General features: G+C 39.9%; 1 gene segment (V, D, J or C); it reads left to right on the plus strand.

The window, feature by feature from the left end:
• The first annotated feature begins 11,019 nt into the window (after positions 1-11,019).
• LOC122125401 lies at positions 11,020-12,009 on the plus strand. The segment is given in 2 exon segments: positions 11,020-11,119; positions 11,262-12,009. Coding segments are annotated over 2 exon segments (453 nt in total).
• The last annotated feature ends 5,850 nt before the right edge of the window (positions 12,010-17,859 follow it).

The following is a 17,859-nucleotide window of genomic DNA, read 5'->3' on the forward strand; positions in this document are numbered from 1 at the left end:
GAACACAAAGGTGCAATGTCTTGTGCACCTGATCATCTAAAATATTATTTATCGAAAGGAATTCCAAAAAATCAGGAAATAGAAACAAGAGGTTTTCTTTTTGTCTTGTTTCTTCATTTATCTGTCTTTAGGATGGTAAGGAAGGAAGAACACAGAAATGGAAGGACAAAGAGTGAACAAATACAGCAGTGGCAGTCACTAGATAGTATGTTGAAAATGAACTATATAACTTGTGGGTGGGATAGGAGGGAAAAATTGGGTGAAACATGCAGAGTAAAGGGATGACATTGTCAAAATAGAAATTTACTCTTTATCTGACTGTAACACCTCTGTACATCACCTTTATAACAATAAAAAGATGAAGTAGAAAACTAAAAATATTCTTCTAAATTATTCTTCATGCAGAAAAGCACATTTTAGCAAATATGACATATGTAGTCAATTTTACCTTCCCACAAGCTTTGGTGCTCTTAAAAGATTGCTCTGTCCAACTGAACTCTACATCTTGACATTACTAATGGTATTTATTTTTAATTAGCATACTTTACTCTTGTCCTACTGACAGTGGAGGAAATCCCTCCCCATGATGATTGATAGTTTTAACGGTTTCTCACAACCCCACCTTCTGGGCCAGGTCAGCTGTGGCCTCTAGAGGGTGATGCTTCACACTATGAATTTAGAAGCAAGCCAGCAAACCTTTTGAGGGAGAGCCTTTGGCTGTATGGTGGTTTAATTCACAGTAGGTTTCACCTTCTCAGATTCTGTGAGGCTGAAAATTCTTCTACATCTCATGGCCAGGCCTGGAGTTTAAGCAACCCAAAATAGTAAAATCAGGGTTAGCTACTGTGTTAATTTATTTAGCTACACTGTGACCAGAATACCTAAGATAAAGAAGGAATTATTTACTTTGGTACACAATTTTAGAGGTTTAGACCTCCCCCCTCATCCCAGCACTGCTGACAATACTGACATTCAGTGAGTGGTCACTTCTCATTCAGCCTTTCTGTGGGCTTTAACATGGACAATAAGTTTGTTCCCCACTGGCTGATGTTTCCCTGCTCTAGAACTGGTGTTTCAGGAGGAACTAGAGTCCAGACAATAACTCAGTCTGTGAACCACATCTCAATCTTCAAAAGGCCCCTAAATAGTTTTTCTTTCTTGCTATTGTTTCTAACATATTTATAAGATGATTTTTTTTGTTGCTTTGTATGTCCCTCCCCCCGGTATAACCCCTGTTTTAACTGTATTTGATGTTGGTATAATTTGGGGAGGGGAAGGGAAAAAATTGTTTAAATAAGGATACAAGTGGACCCATTGCAACAATGAGTTATACAAGATGAATGTTGAAAAATGAACTTTACAAATTTGGTAGAGAGCAGGAGGGGGGTGGGAATAGGAGGACAAGGATGGTAAGGGGAAACAAAAGGAGGAGGCAACAATGCTTGATAAGAAATGTACTCATTGAATAATCCAGAGGAGAATTCCCAAATAGCTCTACAAACATTGCTGACAAACATGATAAATGAAAAGATTGAAAACATACAAAGGACTCTGTATGAGCAGGATAGGGAGAGAAAGGAGGCAAGCCAAAAGTTTATACAGGAATATCATAAGCGGGAGGAAGCTACTCAAAAACTGATACAGGATTTGCGTGAGCAGCTTGAGAATACTCAAAGAGAAAGGCAGGAATGGCATGAGCAGGCTGAGAACACTCAAAGAGAACTACCGGAATCCCATGAACGGGAGGAAGTTAATCAAAGAGTAATACATGATTTGAGAGAGCAGGAAAGGAATACACAAAGATCATTAAAGGCATTTATGGAACCCATTAACAAAGAGCTGAAGGAAATCAGGGAGACCACATAAGGAATGCTGAATGGAACCCAACAGAAGGAATGGGAGTCCAAGGAAACCATAACCAATCAACTAAGTGATTTGAAAATAAACACTGAACACCAAATTAAGGAAGTAAAGAAGTTCATACAAGATCTGAAACAAAGCTTCAACAAAGAATTTGAAGCCATCGAAGCTGACAAATTAGAAGGAAAAGAGATAAAAAATGAAGTAGAAAGTCTTGACAGCAGGTTAGACCATGCAGAAGATCGAATCTCAGGGTTTGAAGACAGCATAGATATTATAGAGAAAGAGCATACAACCATTCAAGACAAATCCAAGAAATATGATAGATCTATCCAACACTTGGAAGACACCATCATAAGGCCTAATCTAAGGATAATGGGTGTAGAGGAGCACCTAGAAACAGAAGTTAATGGTCTAGGAAATTTGTTTAATAGGATCCTAGCAGAGAACTTCCCAAATATGCAAAAAGATAGGCCTATTCAGATACAAGAAGCTTTTAGAACCCCAAATAGACCAGAACAGAATAGGACATCCCACTGTCACATTATAATCCACACAGGATCAACTCAGACCAAGGAAAAGATCCTTAAAGCTGTCAAGGAGAAAAGATTAATCACCTATAAAGGGAAACCAATTAGAATCACCTCAGATTTCTCAGCAGAGACAATCAAAGCAAGAAGAGCCTGGAATGATGTATGCCATGCCCTAAAAACAAACAACTATCAACCAAGAATACTGTACCCAGCTAAACTCTCCTTCATAACTGAAGGACAAATAAAAACCTTCCATAGCAAAGAAAAATTGAAACAATACATCTCCACCAAACCAGCACTACAAAAGATTCTTATAGGTGTCCTACACATAGAAAACCAACAAGACCACAATAAAGGCCAAGAAACTGCACCCAAACTGAGAATCCAAGAACCATAGGAAGAACCCAGTTTTCGCAGGGCCCAAGAAGGTGGATAACATGGCAGGAACTCCCAAATACCTCTCAGTCCTATCTCTTAACGTTAACGGACAGAACTCTCCAATTAAGCGACATAGACTGTCTAGTTGGATTAAAAAACAAGATCCTTCTATCTGCTGCCTTCAGGAGTCACATCTTGCCCATAAAAACAAACACATTTTCAAGGTTGAAGGCTGGAACAAAATCTACCAAGTAAATGCCCCCCATAAACAGGCGGGAGTTGCAATCCTAATATCAGATAAAATAGACTTCAAATTAAAATTTGTGAGAAGAGATAAAGAAGGTCGCAATATACTAATTAAGGGATCTCTCCTTCAGGAGGATATTACAATTCTAAATATCTATTCGCCAAACAACGGAACACCCAAATTTACGCAAGAAACACTATTTTCCCTCAAATCCCATATAGACCCAAAGACATTAATTTTGGGGGATAATAACACACCACTCTCACCTTCACATAGATCAACTCAGCAAAAACTCAACAGAGAAACCACAGATCTAAACAGCTGCATAGATCAAGTAGATTTAACAGACATCTACCGAACATTTCACCCAGCAGCATCAGAATACACGTTTTTCTCAGCAGCACATGGAACGTTTTCTAAAATAGACCACATTTTAAGCCACAAAGCAAACTTGTCCAAATTCAGAAACATTGAAGTTATACCTTGCATTCTCTCTGACCACAAGGGAATAAAATTAGAACTCAACACCAAAAGCCACCAAAGAAAGTCCGGTATCACATGGAGGCTGAACAACACACTGCTGAATCACGAGTGGGTCATGGAAGAGCTTAGAAAGGAAATTCAAATGTTCATGCTATTCAACAAAAATGAACACACAAAATACCAGCTCCTCTGGGACACAGCAAAGGCAGTACTCAGAGGCAAGTTTATAGCTCTGAGCTCCTACATCAACAAATTGGAGAGATCTGAATCCAACAATTTAATGACACATCTCAACCTCTTGAAAAAGAGCAGCAATCCAGTAGACAGAAAGAAATAATTAAAATTAAATCAGAATTAAATGAATTAGAATCCAAAAAAATCTATAGAAAGAATCAACAAAACAAAGAGTTGGTACTTTGAAAAAATTAACAAAATTGACAGACCCTTAGCAAATCTTATCAGAAAAAGAAGAAAACACACCCAAATAAATAAACTCAGAGATGAGAATGGAAATATCACCATGGAAACAACCAAGATTCAGAACATTATAAGGGAATATTTCTCAAAACTTTATGCTAATAAGTTTGAGAACATGACAGAAATGTACCTTTTCCTAGCAAATATTGACATGCCAAAACTAAACCAAGATGAGTTAAACCATCTTACCAGGCCCATATCAAGCATTGAAATAGAAACAGCAATAAGAGACCTCCCAGCTAAGACAAGTCCAGGACCAGATAATTTTACAGCAGAATTTTACAAGGCCTTCAAAGCAGAGCTCACACCAATACTCCTCCAACTCTTCAATGAAATTGAAAGAGAAAGTTCACTACTGAACACATTCTATGAAGCCATGATAACCCTCATCCCAAAACCAGGCAGGGACTCATCAAAGAAAGAGAACTATAGACCCATATCTTTGATGAACATTGATGCAAAACTTCTCAACATAATTTTGGCCAATCGACTTCAACAATTCATCCAAAAAATCATACACCACGATGAAACAGGATTCATTTCAGGGATGCAAAGCTGGTTCAATATACGCAAATCAATTAATATTATTCATCACATCAACAGGAGCAAGAATAAGTACCACATGGTTATTTCAATAGATGCAGAAGAAGCATTGGACAAGATCCAACACCCCTTTATGATGAAGATTTTGGAAAAATTAGGAATCCATGGAACATTCCTCAATACAATAAAGGCTGTATATGACAAACATATAGCCACCATTATACTTAATGGTGAAAAACTCAACCAATTTCCTCTTAACTCAGGAACAAGACATGGATGTCCACTCTCTCCACTTCTCTTCAATCTAGTATTAGAATGCCTAGCTACAGCAATAAGACAAGATGCAGACATAAAGGGGATCCAAATAGGGAAAGAAGAAATAATACTCTCCCTCTTTGCAGATGACATAATCTTGTATTTAAAGAATCCCATAGACTCCACTCCCAAATTACTCAAGCTGATTCAAAACTTTGGCAAAGTAACGGGGTATAAAATTAACCCCCCTAAATCACTGGATTTTCTGTATGCCAACAATGAGAAAAGTGTGGCTGAAATTAAAAAACAACTCCATTTGTAATAGCCCCACAAAAAATAAAATACCTAGGAATTAATTTAACCAAAGAAGTGAAGGACCTCTATGATGAAAACTTTAAAATCTTGAAAAAGGAAATCAACACAAAACTGAGAAAATGGCAAAACCTCCCATGCTCCTGGATTGGAAAGATTAAAATTGTCAAAATGGCAATACTTCCCAAGGCTATCTACAAATTCAACGCGATACCTATCAACATTCCAACCTCATTCTTCAAGGAAATATAAGAGGCAATCCAAAAATTCAGATGGAACAATAAAAGACCCCGAATAGCAAAACGCTCCTCAACAGAAAGAACACTGCTGGAGGAATATCAATACCAAATTTCAAACTCTACTATAAAGCCATAGTAATCAAAACAGCTTGGTATTGACATAAGAATAGACCTCAGGACCAATGGAATAGAATTGAAAACCCAGAAATGTACCTACAGACATATAGCCATCTAATCTTCGATAAGGGAGCTAAAACAATAGAATGGCAGAAAGACAGCCTCTTCAGTAAATGGTGCTGGCAAAATTGGTTAACTACTTGTAGAAAACTAAAGCTAGATCCTTATATATCACCCTGCACCAGAATCAACTCCAAATGGATCAAAGACCTCGAAGTCAAAGCAGACACTCTGAAAACATTACAGGATGGAATAGGAGAAATCCTAGGTCTCCTTGGCTCAGGCCGAAATTTTCTGAATAGAGACCCGGAAACACAACAAATCAAAGAAAGGTTGGACAAATGGGATTGCATGAAGTTGCAGAGCTTCTGCATGGCAAAGGACATAGCTAGCAAGATCAAAAGAAAGCCCACGGATTGGGAGAAGATCTTCACTAGCCATACAACAGACAAGGGTCTCATATCTAAAATATACTTGAAACTCAAAAAATTAAATCCCCCAACAACAAATCCTCAAAGAAACCACTGCCCAATAAATAAGTGGGCTAATGACTTAAGAGAAACTTCTCTGAAGAAGAAAGAAGGATGGCAAATAGACACATGAAGAAATGCTCAACATCCCTAGCCCTAAAAGAAATGCAAATCAAAACAACATTGAGATACCACCTCACTCCAGTTAGACTGGCAAAAATCAAGAACTCTAACAACAACAGATGCTGGAAGGGATGTGCACCAGAAGGGAACCTTACTTCATTGTTGGTGGGAATGTAAACTTGTTCAACCACTTTGGAAAGCAGTATGGAGATTCCTCAAAAGACTTCACATAGAGCTCCCCTATGACCCAGCAATCCCACTTTTGGGCATTTACCCTAATGTTTACAAACAAGACCACACTAAAGCTACCAGCACAACTATGTTTATTGCAGCATTATTTACCATAGCTAAGATATGGAACCAACCCAGATGCCCCTCAGTAGATGAATGGATCAAGAAAACGTGGTATATATACACAATGGAATTCTATGCCTCCATCAGAAAGAATGACACTGCCCCATTTGTTAGGAAATGGAAAAACTTGGAAAAAATTATATTAAGTGAAGTAAGCCAGGCCCAAAGAAACATAGGTCCCATGGTTTCCCTTATTTGCAATATCTAGTATATGTATGAGTCAAGCGGAAAAGGTCAGATAATGTGATGTTAGGAAAATGAACCCTTAGATATGTATTTTAATGTTTTTTTCTTTCATGCATTTGTTTCTAGTACGTTTATAAGATTATTTCTTTGTTGCTTTGTATGTCCCTCCAACACAGTATAATCCCTGTTTTCACTATACTTGGTGTCAGTGTAACTTTTGGAGGAGATGGGGAAAAACAAACCGTTTAAGGATACAGGTGGACCTGTTGCAACAATGAGAAATACAGGTTGTCATGTCAAAAACGAGCTTTACAACGTTGGTGGGGCGGGGGAGGATTGTGTGAGGTGTGGGGGGGGTGGCTGAGAAGGGATGTGAAGGGTAAAGAAAGGAGGAGGCTGCAAGTCTTGATAAGAAATGTATGCATTATCCTGCCCATGTAATTGTAACCCCTCTGTACAGTATGTTCACAAAAAAAAATAAAATAAAATGAAAAAAAAAGAATTCAAAGGAAAAAAATCTGGCTATGCCTTCTTGGTTATTAAAATTGTAAATGGAAATAAAGAAATCATCAACTGAAAAAATAAGAAAAGAAATGTACTCATTACATTGCTCATGTAATTGTAACCCCTCTGTACAATATTTTCACAATAAAAAACATTAATAGAAAAAAAGAAATGTATGTATGGACTAATAGAATAAATATTGCAATATCTTTTTTTTAAGTGTGACTACCCTATTCTGGGAGCCTTGTGCTCTTCAAGTATGTCCAGAATCCCAGACAAGGCCTCTAGCTGCTCCTGGAACACATGTCTGGAGGCAGCGCCAAAGGTTTCATAGCCACTCTCAACAAAAGTGAGAAGTCCTTCCATTTGCAGAAGGCCAGGGCTCAGGAGGACGACTCAGCCATGTCCTGCTGTGCTCTAAGTGCACAGTAGCTGTTCTGCAAGGGAAGCAGAGCACAAACCCTCAGACTTACAACTCTGTCTGTGGTCAGTGTAGGGCCTGCTCCTCTAGGGAGCCAAATTGAGTTTAACTCTTAGAAAGGAATGCCGTCCATGGTTCATTAGCTTCAGATGGAACCAGAAAATTATCCACAGTCATTCTCATTTCCTTCTTGCTTGAATTAGTTTTAAAAAATAAGTGTACATATATTTTTGAAGTGCTCAGGAAAGAACTTTTCCAATGATAACAATATAGCTAAGCTTAAAAAAAATCATTGTTTTCTAGGCCAAATTGGCTTTTGAGGGTTAAGAGGAAACACCCACCTTTCTATTTTCCCTGCATTGGAACCCCTAGCCTCCTTATCCTTCCAGATCTGCTGGCTCAGCTGTGACTGCTGATTTCTGCAACCAGAATTCTTTCTTCTCAGGCTCTTCACTGCATCCTACTTAAGTCAAGGTCTGGCCAAGGGAAGAAGCAGCAAAGTTATTTGAAAAGGGAATTTTCATATGAAAGCAATTAATAAAATCAGGGATAAGCTAGGTGCTGGTGGCTCAGACCTGTAATCCTAGCTACTCAGAGGCTGAGATCTGAGGATCGCAGCTCAAAGCCAGCCCAGGCAGGAAAATCCATGAGAATCTTACCACTGATTAACTGCCAGAAAACAAGAAGTGACACTGGGGGCCTGGGAAGGTGGCTCAGTGGTAGAGTGCCTGCCTTGCAGGCACAAGGCCCTGGGCTCTTCAGCACCACATAAGCAGAAAAAGCTGGAAGTGACACTGTGGCTCAAGGGGTAGAGCGCTAGCCTTGATCTGAAGGGCTGGGGAACAGCGGCCAGGCCTCGAGATTAAGTAACCCAAAACAATAAAATAAGGGTTAGCTACTGTGTTAATTTATTTAGCTACACTGTGACCAGAATACCTAAGATAACAACTTAAAGAATGAATTATTTACTTTGGTACACAATTTTAGAGGTTTTATTTTCATCATGGAAAAGAGGGTATGTCAAAACAGAGCTGCTCCCATCATGATAAGGGGGTCTGCCTAATCTACCACTTTTCTCCTTTGTCTCTTTGTTTCATCTAAGCCCCAGCTACATGATTGTGCCTGGTTTCACCCATGTTGGGGTTTCGTGTGTTTCCTGCTTGGCACATCTCAAGCTGTGCTTTAATAATCTGGTATGTGTCCCCATCCAATTTAGCTGATAATCAAGATTATCTGTCACACCCACTAGTATGTCAAATGTATGCTAAAGAATATAGGAATCTATTCTTTAGGAATCTATTCTATAGGAATAGAGCCTCTCCTCCCCAGGATTAAGACAGAGTTGGAAAGAAGGAACAGTTTGAAATAAGCAACTCTGGAATCTGCCAAGGTTATTATTTAGAACTTGTTGTGAATGTGCAGCTATAGCCCACCAGATCATGATAATTGCTAAGGGGTCTCAAAAAGGCTGGTCTAGCAGAAAACCTTTATGAGGGTCCTGACACAATTGACAGGAAATTTATGAATGGCAGCTGCTGTAAATACCTGGGTGCTTTTGGAAAAAGTCCTAGCAACCTTGTGGAACTGTCAGTGCTCTTCTCTGATGTTTCTCTATGTGTGCCAGGCTCGCCAAAAGAGGAGGAACACTCAGCCCTAAAAAGGAAAACTTCTTCCTCCTAAAATTGTCCTTTCATTCAGATCTAATGACAAAGCCACATATCATGCCAAATGGCCAAGTATTTATAGGGCTCAGATCCCATATCACAGACAGGGAGTAAAGGGTTAATTTGCAGCTAAGAGTCAATAAGCTGATAACCGGCACTCTGCATCTCCTTGCCAATTGTTTTCATATGTACCTGTCTTTAAAAAATAGTCATAACCTCTTCTAACAGGAACACAATCTGCCTTGGATTAGGGTCATTCTAAAGACCACAGTTAAAGACCTTGCCTCCAATTACAGTCACATTCATAGATACTTAGTTCTGGGCCTTCAGCATAGACATGCTATGTAAACACAGCTTGATGCATAAGAATGGGCATCTGAGATTTTGTTTCTGTGACAGGTGGTAGATGGCCAAAGGAGGACACAGGGAAACAAAGCTTTACAGTCAAGACATCCAGTTCAAGTATCAAGTTCAAGATCTACTTACCCTGCAGCTGTTAAGGTCCTCTGTAAAATGTGGACAATATATAGTAGTAATGCAGTGCTATCTTTCCAGAGTTGCGGAAAGCTTTTGATGAGATAACAAAATAGCATTAGAGCAGCACCTGACAGTAATGACTTAAATCTCTTGTTGCTGCATATATTAGGTGCTGGTGATGAGTGGCCAAGCTCATGTTACAAATCCTTTAGAAAGTTTTAAAATTGGGCTGGGAATGTGGCCCAGTGGTAGAGTGCTTGTCTAACATGCATGAAGCCCTGGGTTCAATTCCTCAGTACCACATACACAGAAAAAGCAGGAAGTGGCGCTGTGGCTCAGGTGGTAGAGTGCTAACCTTGAGCAAAAGAAGCCCAGGGACAGTGCCCAGGCCCTAAGTTGAAGCTCCATCACTGGCCAAAAAAAAAAAAAAAAGAAAGTTTCTAAATTGATTTTAGGATATTCTGTGTATAAATCAGAGACAGAGATGGAGAAGAACAGGAGGATGCATTGTTACTAATTTTTGACTCAGGAATTACTTTGCAATAAAAGAAAGTCTACTATTTTGGGGGGGGGATTGCTGTAATTGCAAGATGATGGAGATAGCAGAGCAGCAGGTCAGCAGAACCGCAGATGCCCACTGTTGTCCTTTGTGACAGCTTTATAGGCCCCACCTGTAGGGCTGGCCCTCAGGAGAAGGGCCTCACAGTAAGGCTCTGCAGAGTGAATTTCTGTCTTGTTCCTGACTGCATAGTGTTTGAGTCCAGTTCCTCAACCCTTCTTGGCATTTTGAGTCAAACTCAATCACTTTCTACCTAGTCATATCAGAGTCCATGTCCTTGACCATCCACAGAAGCAAAGGTATTTTATTTTCATTCAAGATACTTTGATAACGATTATAGTTGTTATAGGAAGCCTATATTTCTCAAAGCTCTTTCTGTAAATCTTATCTCCAGCATTCTTCCCTCAGAGATCTCTTGCCTGACTTCAACTGCATCTGTTCCTCCTCCAAGCTGGAACCACAGTTCATAAAGGCAGAAAATGGAAAAGCTGCTTCAGCTCTGAGCTCTTGTCAGAGTGCTGTAGCCACCACTAGAGGGCAGTGCCTCTTTCTTCTCTGAAGCCCTTGGTTTCCAAGCATTATCAATGGTGTGTGTGTGTGTGTGTGTGTGTGTGTGTGTGTGTGTGTGTGTGTGTGTGTGCTTTCACATGTAGTCAAAGCAAATAAGCGATCTGGACTCTGACTGGCTTGCTGTGGCAGGAAAGCTAAGTATCTTCTTAGAAACAGGAATTCACTCGTGCCTGAGAAATCAGCTCCATTTTTGTGTCCACAGTTGCATCTCCTGTGATCTTAAAAGGACAGAAGGATGGGGAAATTCCTGAGAGTGTTCTTGGTGACTCTGTGGCTTCATGTGGCAAGTGAGTTTTGACTGCTGGTGATGGAAATTGGGACATTAAATCTCAGAGGCCGTATGGTTTACAGTTGAATCTTCTTGTTGGAGATGGAATGTAATATGAAAACTGACTAACTCACCAGTCTCTGGCTTGTTTTTCATTCTAGGGGTGAACAGCCAACAAGCAGAAGAGAAAACTCAGACTCTGAGCATCCAACCTGGTGAAAATGCCACCATGAACTGCAGTTACAAATCTAGCATAACTGTCCTGCAGTGGTACAGACAGGATTCTGGCAGAGGACCCACCATGCTAATTTTAATAAGGTCAAATGAGAGAGAGAAAATCAGTGGACGGCTAAGAATCACCCTGGACACCTCTGCTAGAAGCAGTTCCCTGTCCATCTTGACTTCCCAGCCTGAAGACACTGCTGTTTACTTCTGTGCCACAGATGCACAGTGTTCAGTGTGCACCTGCAGCCTGACTCTAACCTCACCAGAGCTTCTGCCTAAAGGCCTCAGCACTGAGAGAGCTGTGTTATGTCTTCCTATGAGTGAGAGTCTAAGATAAGTATGTGGAATCCTCTCCTACTGATGTATTTTGGAAATACCTGAAATTTTGCCAAGGTCTAGAATGTGGAATGGGGAAAGAAATGTCAGGCTCAGATCTGGCCCTCCTGCCAGCTGACCTCAAGCTCATCTTCAGTGCAATGGCCTTCTAAGTCCTCAATTGTTGTGAAGGGCAAGGATTCCTAAGTACCAACTATTCTCGATTTATGTTCAGGTTAACTAAGAAAGGGAAGCCCTGGGTACTTGGTGTGTGTGAGCAAGGACTGCTCAAGACTGGAAGATGCCCTCTGTACTATGTGGGGGATAGCAAAGATGGCCCTGAGAGGAAGTTGAGTGGGCAGAGCTGGATTTGTTTAGGTTCAGTGTGTAAACATCTCATGGAAGCTTAGGCGCATGATAAGGTGTGGCCTTTCAGTGATTGGTTGGTTCCATTTCCCCTCCTCCCACGCAGTCTTTTGCTTTAAAAAGGGGATGCTCCCTGTTAATAAACGAGTTCCTGCTTGGTTTGACTCCTGGCTGCCTCTGATTGTCTCCTGGGATACTGGGCTAAGGGAGGCTGGGAAACGGGCGAGCAGCTACCTCTCCCAACAGTACTATGCATAGCCTCTGGGCCAAGTCAGGTCTTTGTGATGCTGAGGCACTCTAATTTTCCTGCAGTTCTGGGGATTGAGTCAGATCTCAGGACACACACAGCCATGTCTTTCATTTCACAATGAGAACTGGAGCCAGTGTATAAGAAGAGAGGCAGAGAGCTGAATCTTGTAGTAATGGAACACAAGATCTGACTCTGATCCTGCCATATAAGGGTATGTGATTTCTAGGCCTCAACTTCATAAAATTTCCCCTCTGTGTATAAAGGTATGTGAGTCATGGGGGAGCTCTCTGTTCAGTTTTTTGAGGAACCTCCACACTGCTTTCCAGATTAGTTGAACAAGTTTACACTCCTACCAACAGTGTAGTAGCATTCTCTTTTGGCCACATCTCCTCCAGAATCTGGTGTTATTAGATTTCTTGATTATAGCCTCTCTAACTGGGGTGAGATGGAATCTCAATGTTTTCAATACATATTTTTATTGTAAAGATACTTACAGAGGGGTTACAGTTACATGAGCAAGGTAATGAGTCCATTTCCTATTGAGCATTGTTACCTCCTCCTTTGTTTTTCTCCTACAATCCATTTCCTCCCCACATCCCCAACTCCTCTCTCCCTACCCCCAAAGTTGCAAAGTTCGTTTTCAACATAGTGTCTTGTACATCTCATTGTTACAATGGGTCATCCTGTATCCTTATTTCAGCATTGTGTCATTTCCCTTCCCCTCCCCAAATTAGAAAAATGTATGTACAAAATACAGGACAAGAATCCAATACAGTGAAAACAGGGGTTATGGCTAGAGATATTGAACATTTCTTTATGTATCTATTGGCCATTCTGGGCATTTACCAAAATGACCACAAACAGGGCCACACTAAAGCTACCAGCACAACTATGTTTATTGCATCATAATTTACCATAGCTAAGATAATGAACCAAGCCAGATGACCCTGAGTAGCTGAATGGATAAAGAAAATGTGAGATATATAGATATATATATGTATATATATATATGTATATATATATACATATATATACATACATACAATGGAATTCCATGCAGCCATTAGAAAGAATGACACTGCCACATTTGTAAGGAAATGGAAAGACTTTGAAAAATCATATTAAGTGAAGTAACTCAGGCCCAAAGAAACATAGGTCTCATGGTTTACCTTTTTTGAATAATTAGTATACACCTAAGATAACCTTAGCATATGAGAAAAATAGCTCAATAACTATGTACATATGACCATATAAGATGATACTAACCAAAATGAACTCCTGCTGTCATTGTATTAGATTTTGGGCTCCTGGGTATTGCATATATATATATACATATATATACACACACACACACACACACACACACACACACACACACACACACACACACACACACACACACACATATATTATCTGAACTGGGGAAGAGAACAACAAAATGGTGAGACAAAGGGGAAAGTGGAAACATATGCAACAGCGATACTCACAAGACAGTATGTTGGAACTGATCTGCACAACTTGGGTGGAGGGGGTTGCAGGGAGGGAAAAAGGGACAAAATGAGGGAGGGAGGTAAGAAGTCAGACAAGAAATGTAATCACTACCTTACATTTGTGTAACTGTAACTGCTCTGTACATCACCTTGATAATAAATTTTTTTTAAAAATTACAGGTAGTTTTTTACCTGTAATCCTAGAGACTCAGGAGGCTGGGATCTGAGTATTGCAGTTCAAAGCCAGTTCAGGCAGAAAAACCTGAGACACACTTATCTCCAATTAACTACGCCCCCCCATAAAAAGCCAAAAATGGAGTTGTGGCTCAAGTGCTAAATTTGGGGGAGGAGGAAGCTCAGCACAGGTATCACTGGACAGAAGTGAGGTTTAGTAAAATTTACCTTTAAATTTAGGAACTCTTCACTTAGGGTCCTTGACTTCGATTGCAGAATAAGAATTTCTGAGCAAGTCCTAATGGTTGGAAAACTTGGCAGAGCTTTATTGAGTAAGTAAACAAGCAGGCACACAAACAAATGGACAAAAAATGGAAGTACATGAAGGAATATCTCCTATATTTGCTGTTAGCTGACCTATCTCATTTCCCTCTAGTCTATCTGGCTTCCTGTCCTCTAAAGTGACATTGTTCCCTTCATCTTAAGAGAAGTAAATAGACAAGCTGTAAGCTTGAGTCTTTGAATCCTTGACAGCCATTTACCTTGCCTCATTTTCCCTAGGCTATCCTGCCTCACAGGGACAGTATCCAGGCCCAAGACTGACACACAAAAAATTTAAGACATTGAATTTAAACTCCTTTGTATAACTACTGGAAATAAAATATAAAGATATTAAAATATTCTAAAATAAATTAATAAAAATAAATCTTTAGAAAAATTTCTCCCACTTTTTTTTTTTGGGTGGGGGGGTCCGGTCGTGAGGCCTGAACTCTGGGCCTGGGTGCTGTCCCTCAGCTCTTCAGCTCAAGGCTAGCGCGCTACCACTTGAGCCACAGTGCCACGCCTGGCTTTTTTCTTTTTGCTTATGTGGTGCTGAGGAATCGAACCCAGGGATGCATGGCAAGGCAAGCACTCTACCACTGAGCCACCTTCCTAGCCCCTCTCCCACTTTTTTCTTGTCAAGGTGATGTACAAAGGGGTTATAGTTAGATAGATAAAGCCATAAGTACATTACTTGTCAACCTTGTTACCCCTTCCCTCATTTTCTCCTACTTTCTCTCTCCAACCCCCACCCCCCAAGTTTTTCAGAGAATTTCCAACGTATTTTCTTGTGTATGCTGTTGCATTGTTTCCCTCCTTGTCCTTTGTCTCACCATTTTGTTGTTCCCCTTCCCTTCCCTAATTCAAATAGACATATATATATTACCAGGATACCAAAATCAAATACAGTGACAACAGGGGATACACCATTGAGGGAAGACCATACAAAAGAAACAAAAAATCACATTGTACATTAAAAACAACAGAGACATGTGTCCAGGTTTTGTAGAAAAAATTTTAAATGCAATGTCTTGAAAACAGATTTTTTTAAAGCTCAAGCGTATCTATCACTTTTCATGTTTTTATTTTGGGCCTTCTAAGATATGTGGGTGATGATTATAGTTTTGTTCACAGTCTTGACACCATTGAATTCATGTGTGGAGGAAATCAGGGTCTTTCTATTCATGCTCATTTGGTGAGGAGTGAGTCGGACGGTAGGAGAAGTAAGGTTCATGGCAGAGCTCTGAAAAGCAGCCATGCACTGCCCCACCAGTATTTCCTGTATCAAAGGCATCCAGAGCCCCAGGGAAGGTCTGGGCTATTCACCTCTATGCTGACTTACTAAATCAGTCTCTCATGAAGTAAAACATTTATTGTATTGTTTTGTTTTGTTTTGTGTTTTTGGGGTTTTGACATGGGGATATGGGCTTGTTATACAATCACCTGCCCCCCCCCCCCCGCCATTTTATTGTAAGATACGAGAGAACCTTGAATAATTTATGCTTTATCTTCCTAATATACTATCTCTTTCTTTCTCTGTTCCTTCTTCCCTCCCTCCCTCTCACTCTCTCCATCATTCAACTAGCAATTGATAGCTCTCTTCTACCAAATGTCTTCTGCTTCTTTTGCTGCATAACAATATTTTCATGTTAACGTTTTACTTTGAATTTTATTCATGTGATATTTTGCATTATTTGGTAATTGTGTAAACCTTACAAGCAAAATAAACTTCTTTATTTTAAGCTTTTTGTGTATGTTATAGGGTTACCACATTGAAATTTAGGTCTTTCACGTGCTCCATTTACTCACACTTGCTAGGCTCCTACTCTATCACTTGGTCCACATCAATAATCTCTCTTTTGCTGATTATTTTGGAGATAGAGTTTCAGAGACTTTTCTGACTAGGCTGCCTTCAAGTAGCAATCCCCCACATCAAGGCCTCCTGAAGAGCTAGGATTATAGGTGTGAGCCACCAGTATCCACCTCAAGAGTAAGATTACTTAATCCATTTGTGCTCATGAGCACATCAGTGACTCCATATCTCAGCTACTGTGAATAGTGCCCTACAAACCAGTGTGCTGGTGTCTCTTTAGCTTGCTCATCTCACTTTCTTTGGATGGCTGGATGCAAAAGTATGACAGTTTTATTTTGGTTTTCTGAGGACTTCCATATTGTCCACTAAAATGATGTAAACTAATTCTTACTCTCAGCATGCAAGAATTCCTTTTTCCTTGTAAATTAATGTTTTTCATGATCATCATTTTATCTAAGGAGAGATGGTTCATTCTTCTTTATAGATTATTTCTTTTTATTTTTTACAGGTGTTTACTCAGTTCACTTGGTATTTTAATTCCAATACTTCTTTATTTGTTGTCATATTTTTATGTACTTCTGCTTATTACCCTATTAACTTTGGGAGACAAATATTTAGTAAATCACACAGTTGTAAGGTGTCTATGTTAATTGGCTACTTTCTGCAGAAAATTTTAGTTCAATGCAATTTTATTTTCAATTTTTATACAAGAGCACATTTCTCATTGGGATGACTAACAAAGCAGAACATTTCTATAGATTTCATTGCTTTTTTGTATCTTTTTCAGCAAGTTAATGTCATTTTACAAATCAAGGTACTCTTTTTTTTTCCAGTCATGGGGCTTGAACTCTGGGCTTGGGCACTGTCCCTGCACTCTTCAGCTCAAGGCGAGCACTCTACTGCTTGAGCCACAGCACCACTTCTGGTTGTTTATTGGAGAAAAGAGTCTTGCAGACTTTCCTGCCTGGTCTAGCTTTGAACTGCAATTCTCAGATCTCAGCCTCCGGAGTAGCTAGGATTACAGGCAATGAGCCTCCTACTCCTGGCCTACATACTCTTTAAATGGGTACATTTTCTTAGAACTTGATTGTTTTTATTGCTATGGCTGACAGAGAGAAGAGATTCCAAGACTGCACTATGAGTGAAAGACTGGTAATTTTAGAAAGGCAGATTTTCCTGCACCTTAAGATGAAGAAGGACTACATACATACCATTTGGGTTCCAGGCACTTCTGTGATGTCTACAGAAAGTATTTGGTGTTTCCTGCTTGAAGCCCCGTCAGTACCTCAGACACTCCTTTCCCTTCTCTGCACAAAATTTAAGCTCCCTGTTTAAAGATGCAGGGCAGGCTGCATGGACAGCAACCACAAGAGGGTGTGTTCCCTACAAGTTGCTGTCAGAAACAAATTCACCTTAGTGACTCAGCACACCATTTTCTGTTTTCAGCTAGGACTACCAGCATGAACTTTGTCTCATTTAATACATGAGCAGGATGTGTAAAACTCCAGCAAAAATCCAGCAATTGGATGAACCTTCCTAGGTTTGGTGAATCGTAACCACAACTTTCAGATGAATCTCAGCCAGCCACTCTTTCTGCTTCCTGGTCAGGGCTGGTGATCTTGATGATATTCAATGAGTAATTCTACTCAAAACATCAGAGATGTTTCCTTCCAGGTTTAGGCTGACCTGTAACCTCTTCAGAGCTGTAGGATACTCCTCTGACATAGACATTGTAGTAAAAGTGTTTACTGTTTTCAGAAAGAACTTATTGGTTCTTGAGGTCCCTGATGTAAAGCAGGTTACCT

Source organism: Dipodomys spectabilis, unplaced genomic scaffold (assembly GCF_019054845.1).
Source record: "Dipodomys spectabilis isolate Male_0828 unplaced genomic scaffold, ASM1905484v1 ptg000265l, whole genome shotgun sequence".
Classification (NCBI taxonomy): Eukaryota; Metazoa; Chordata; class Mammalia; order Rodentia; family Heteromyidae; genus Dipodomys; species Dipodomys spectabilis.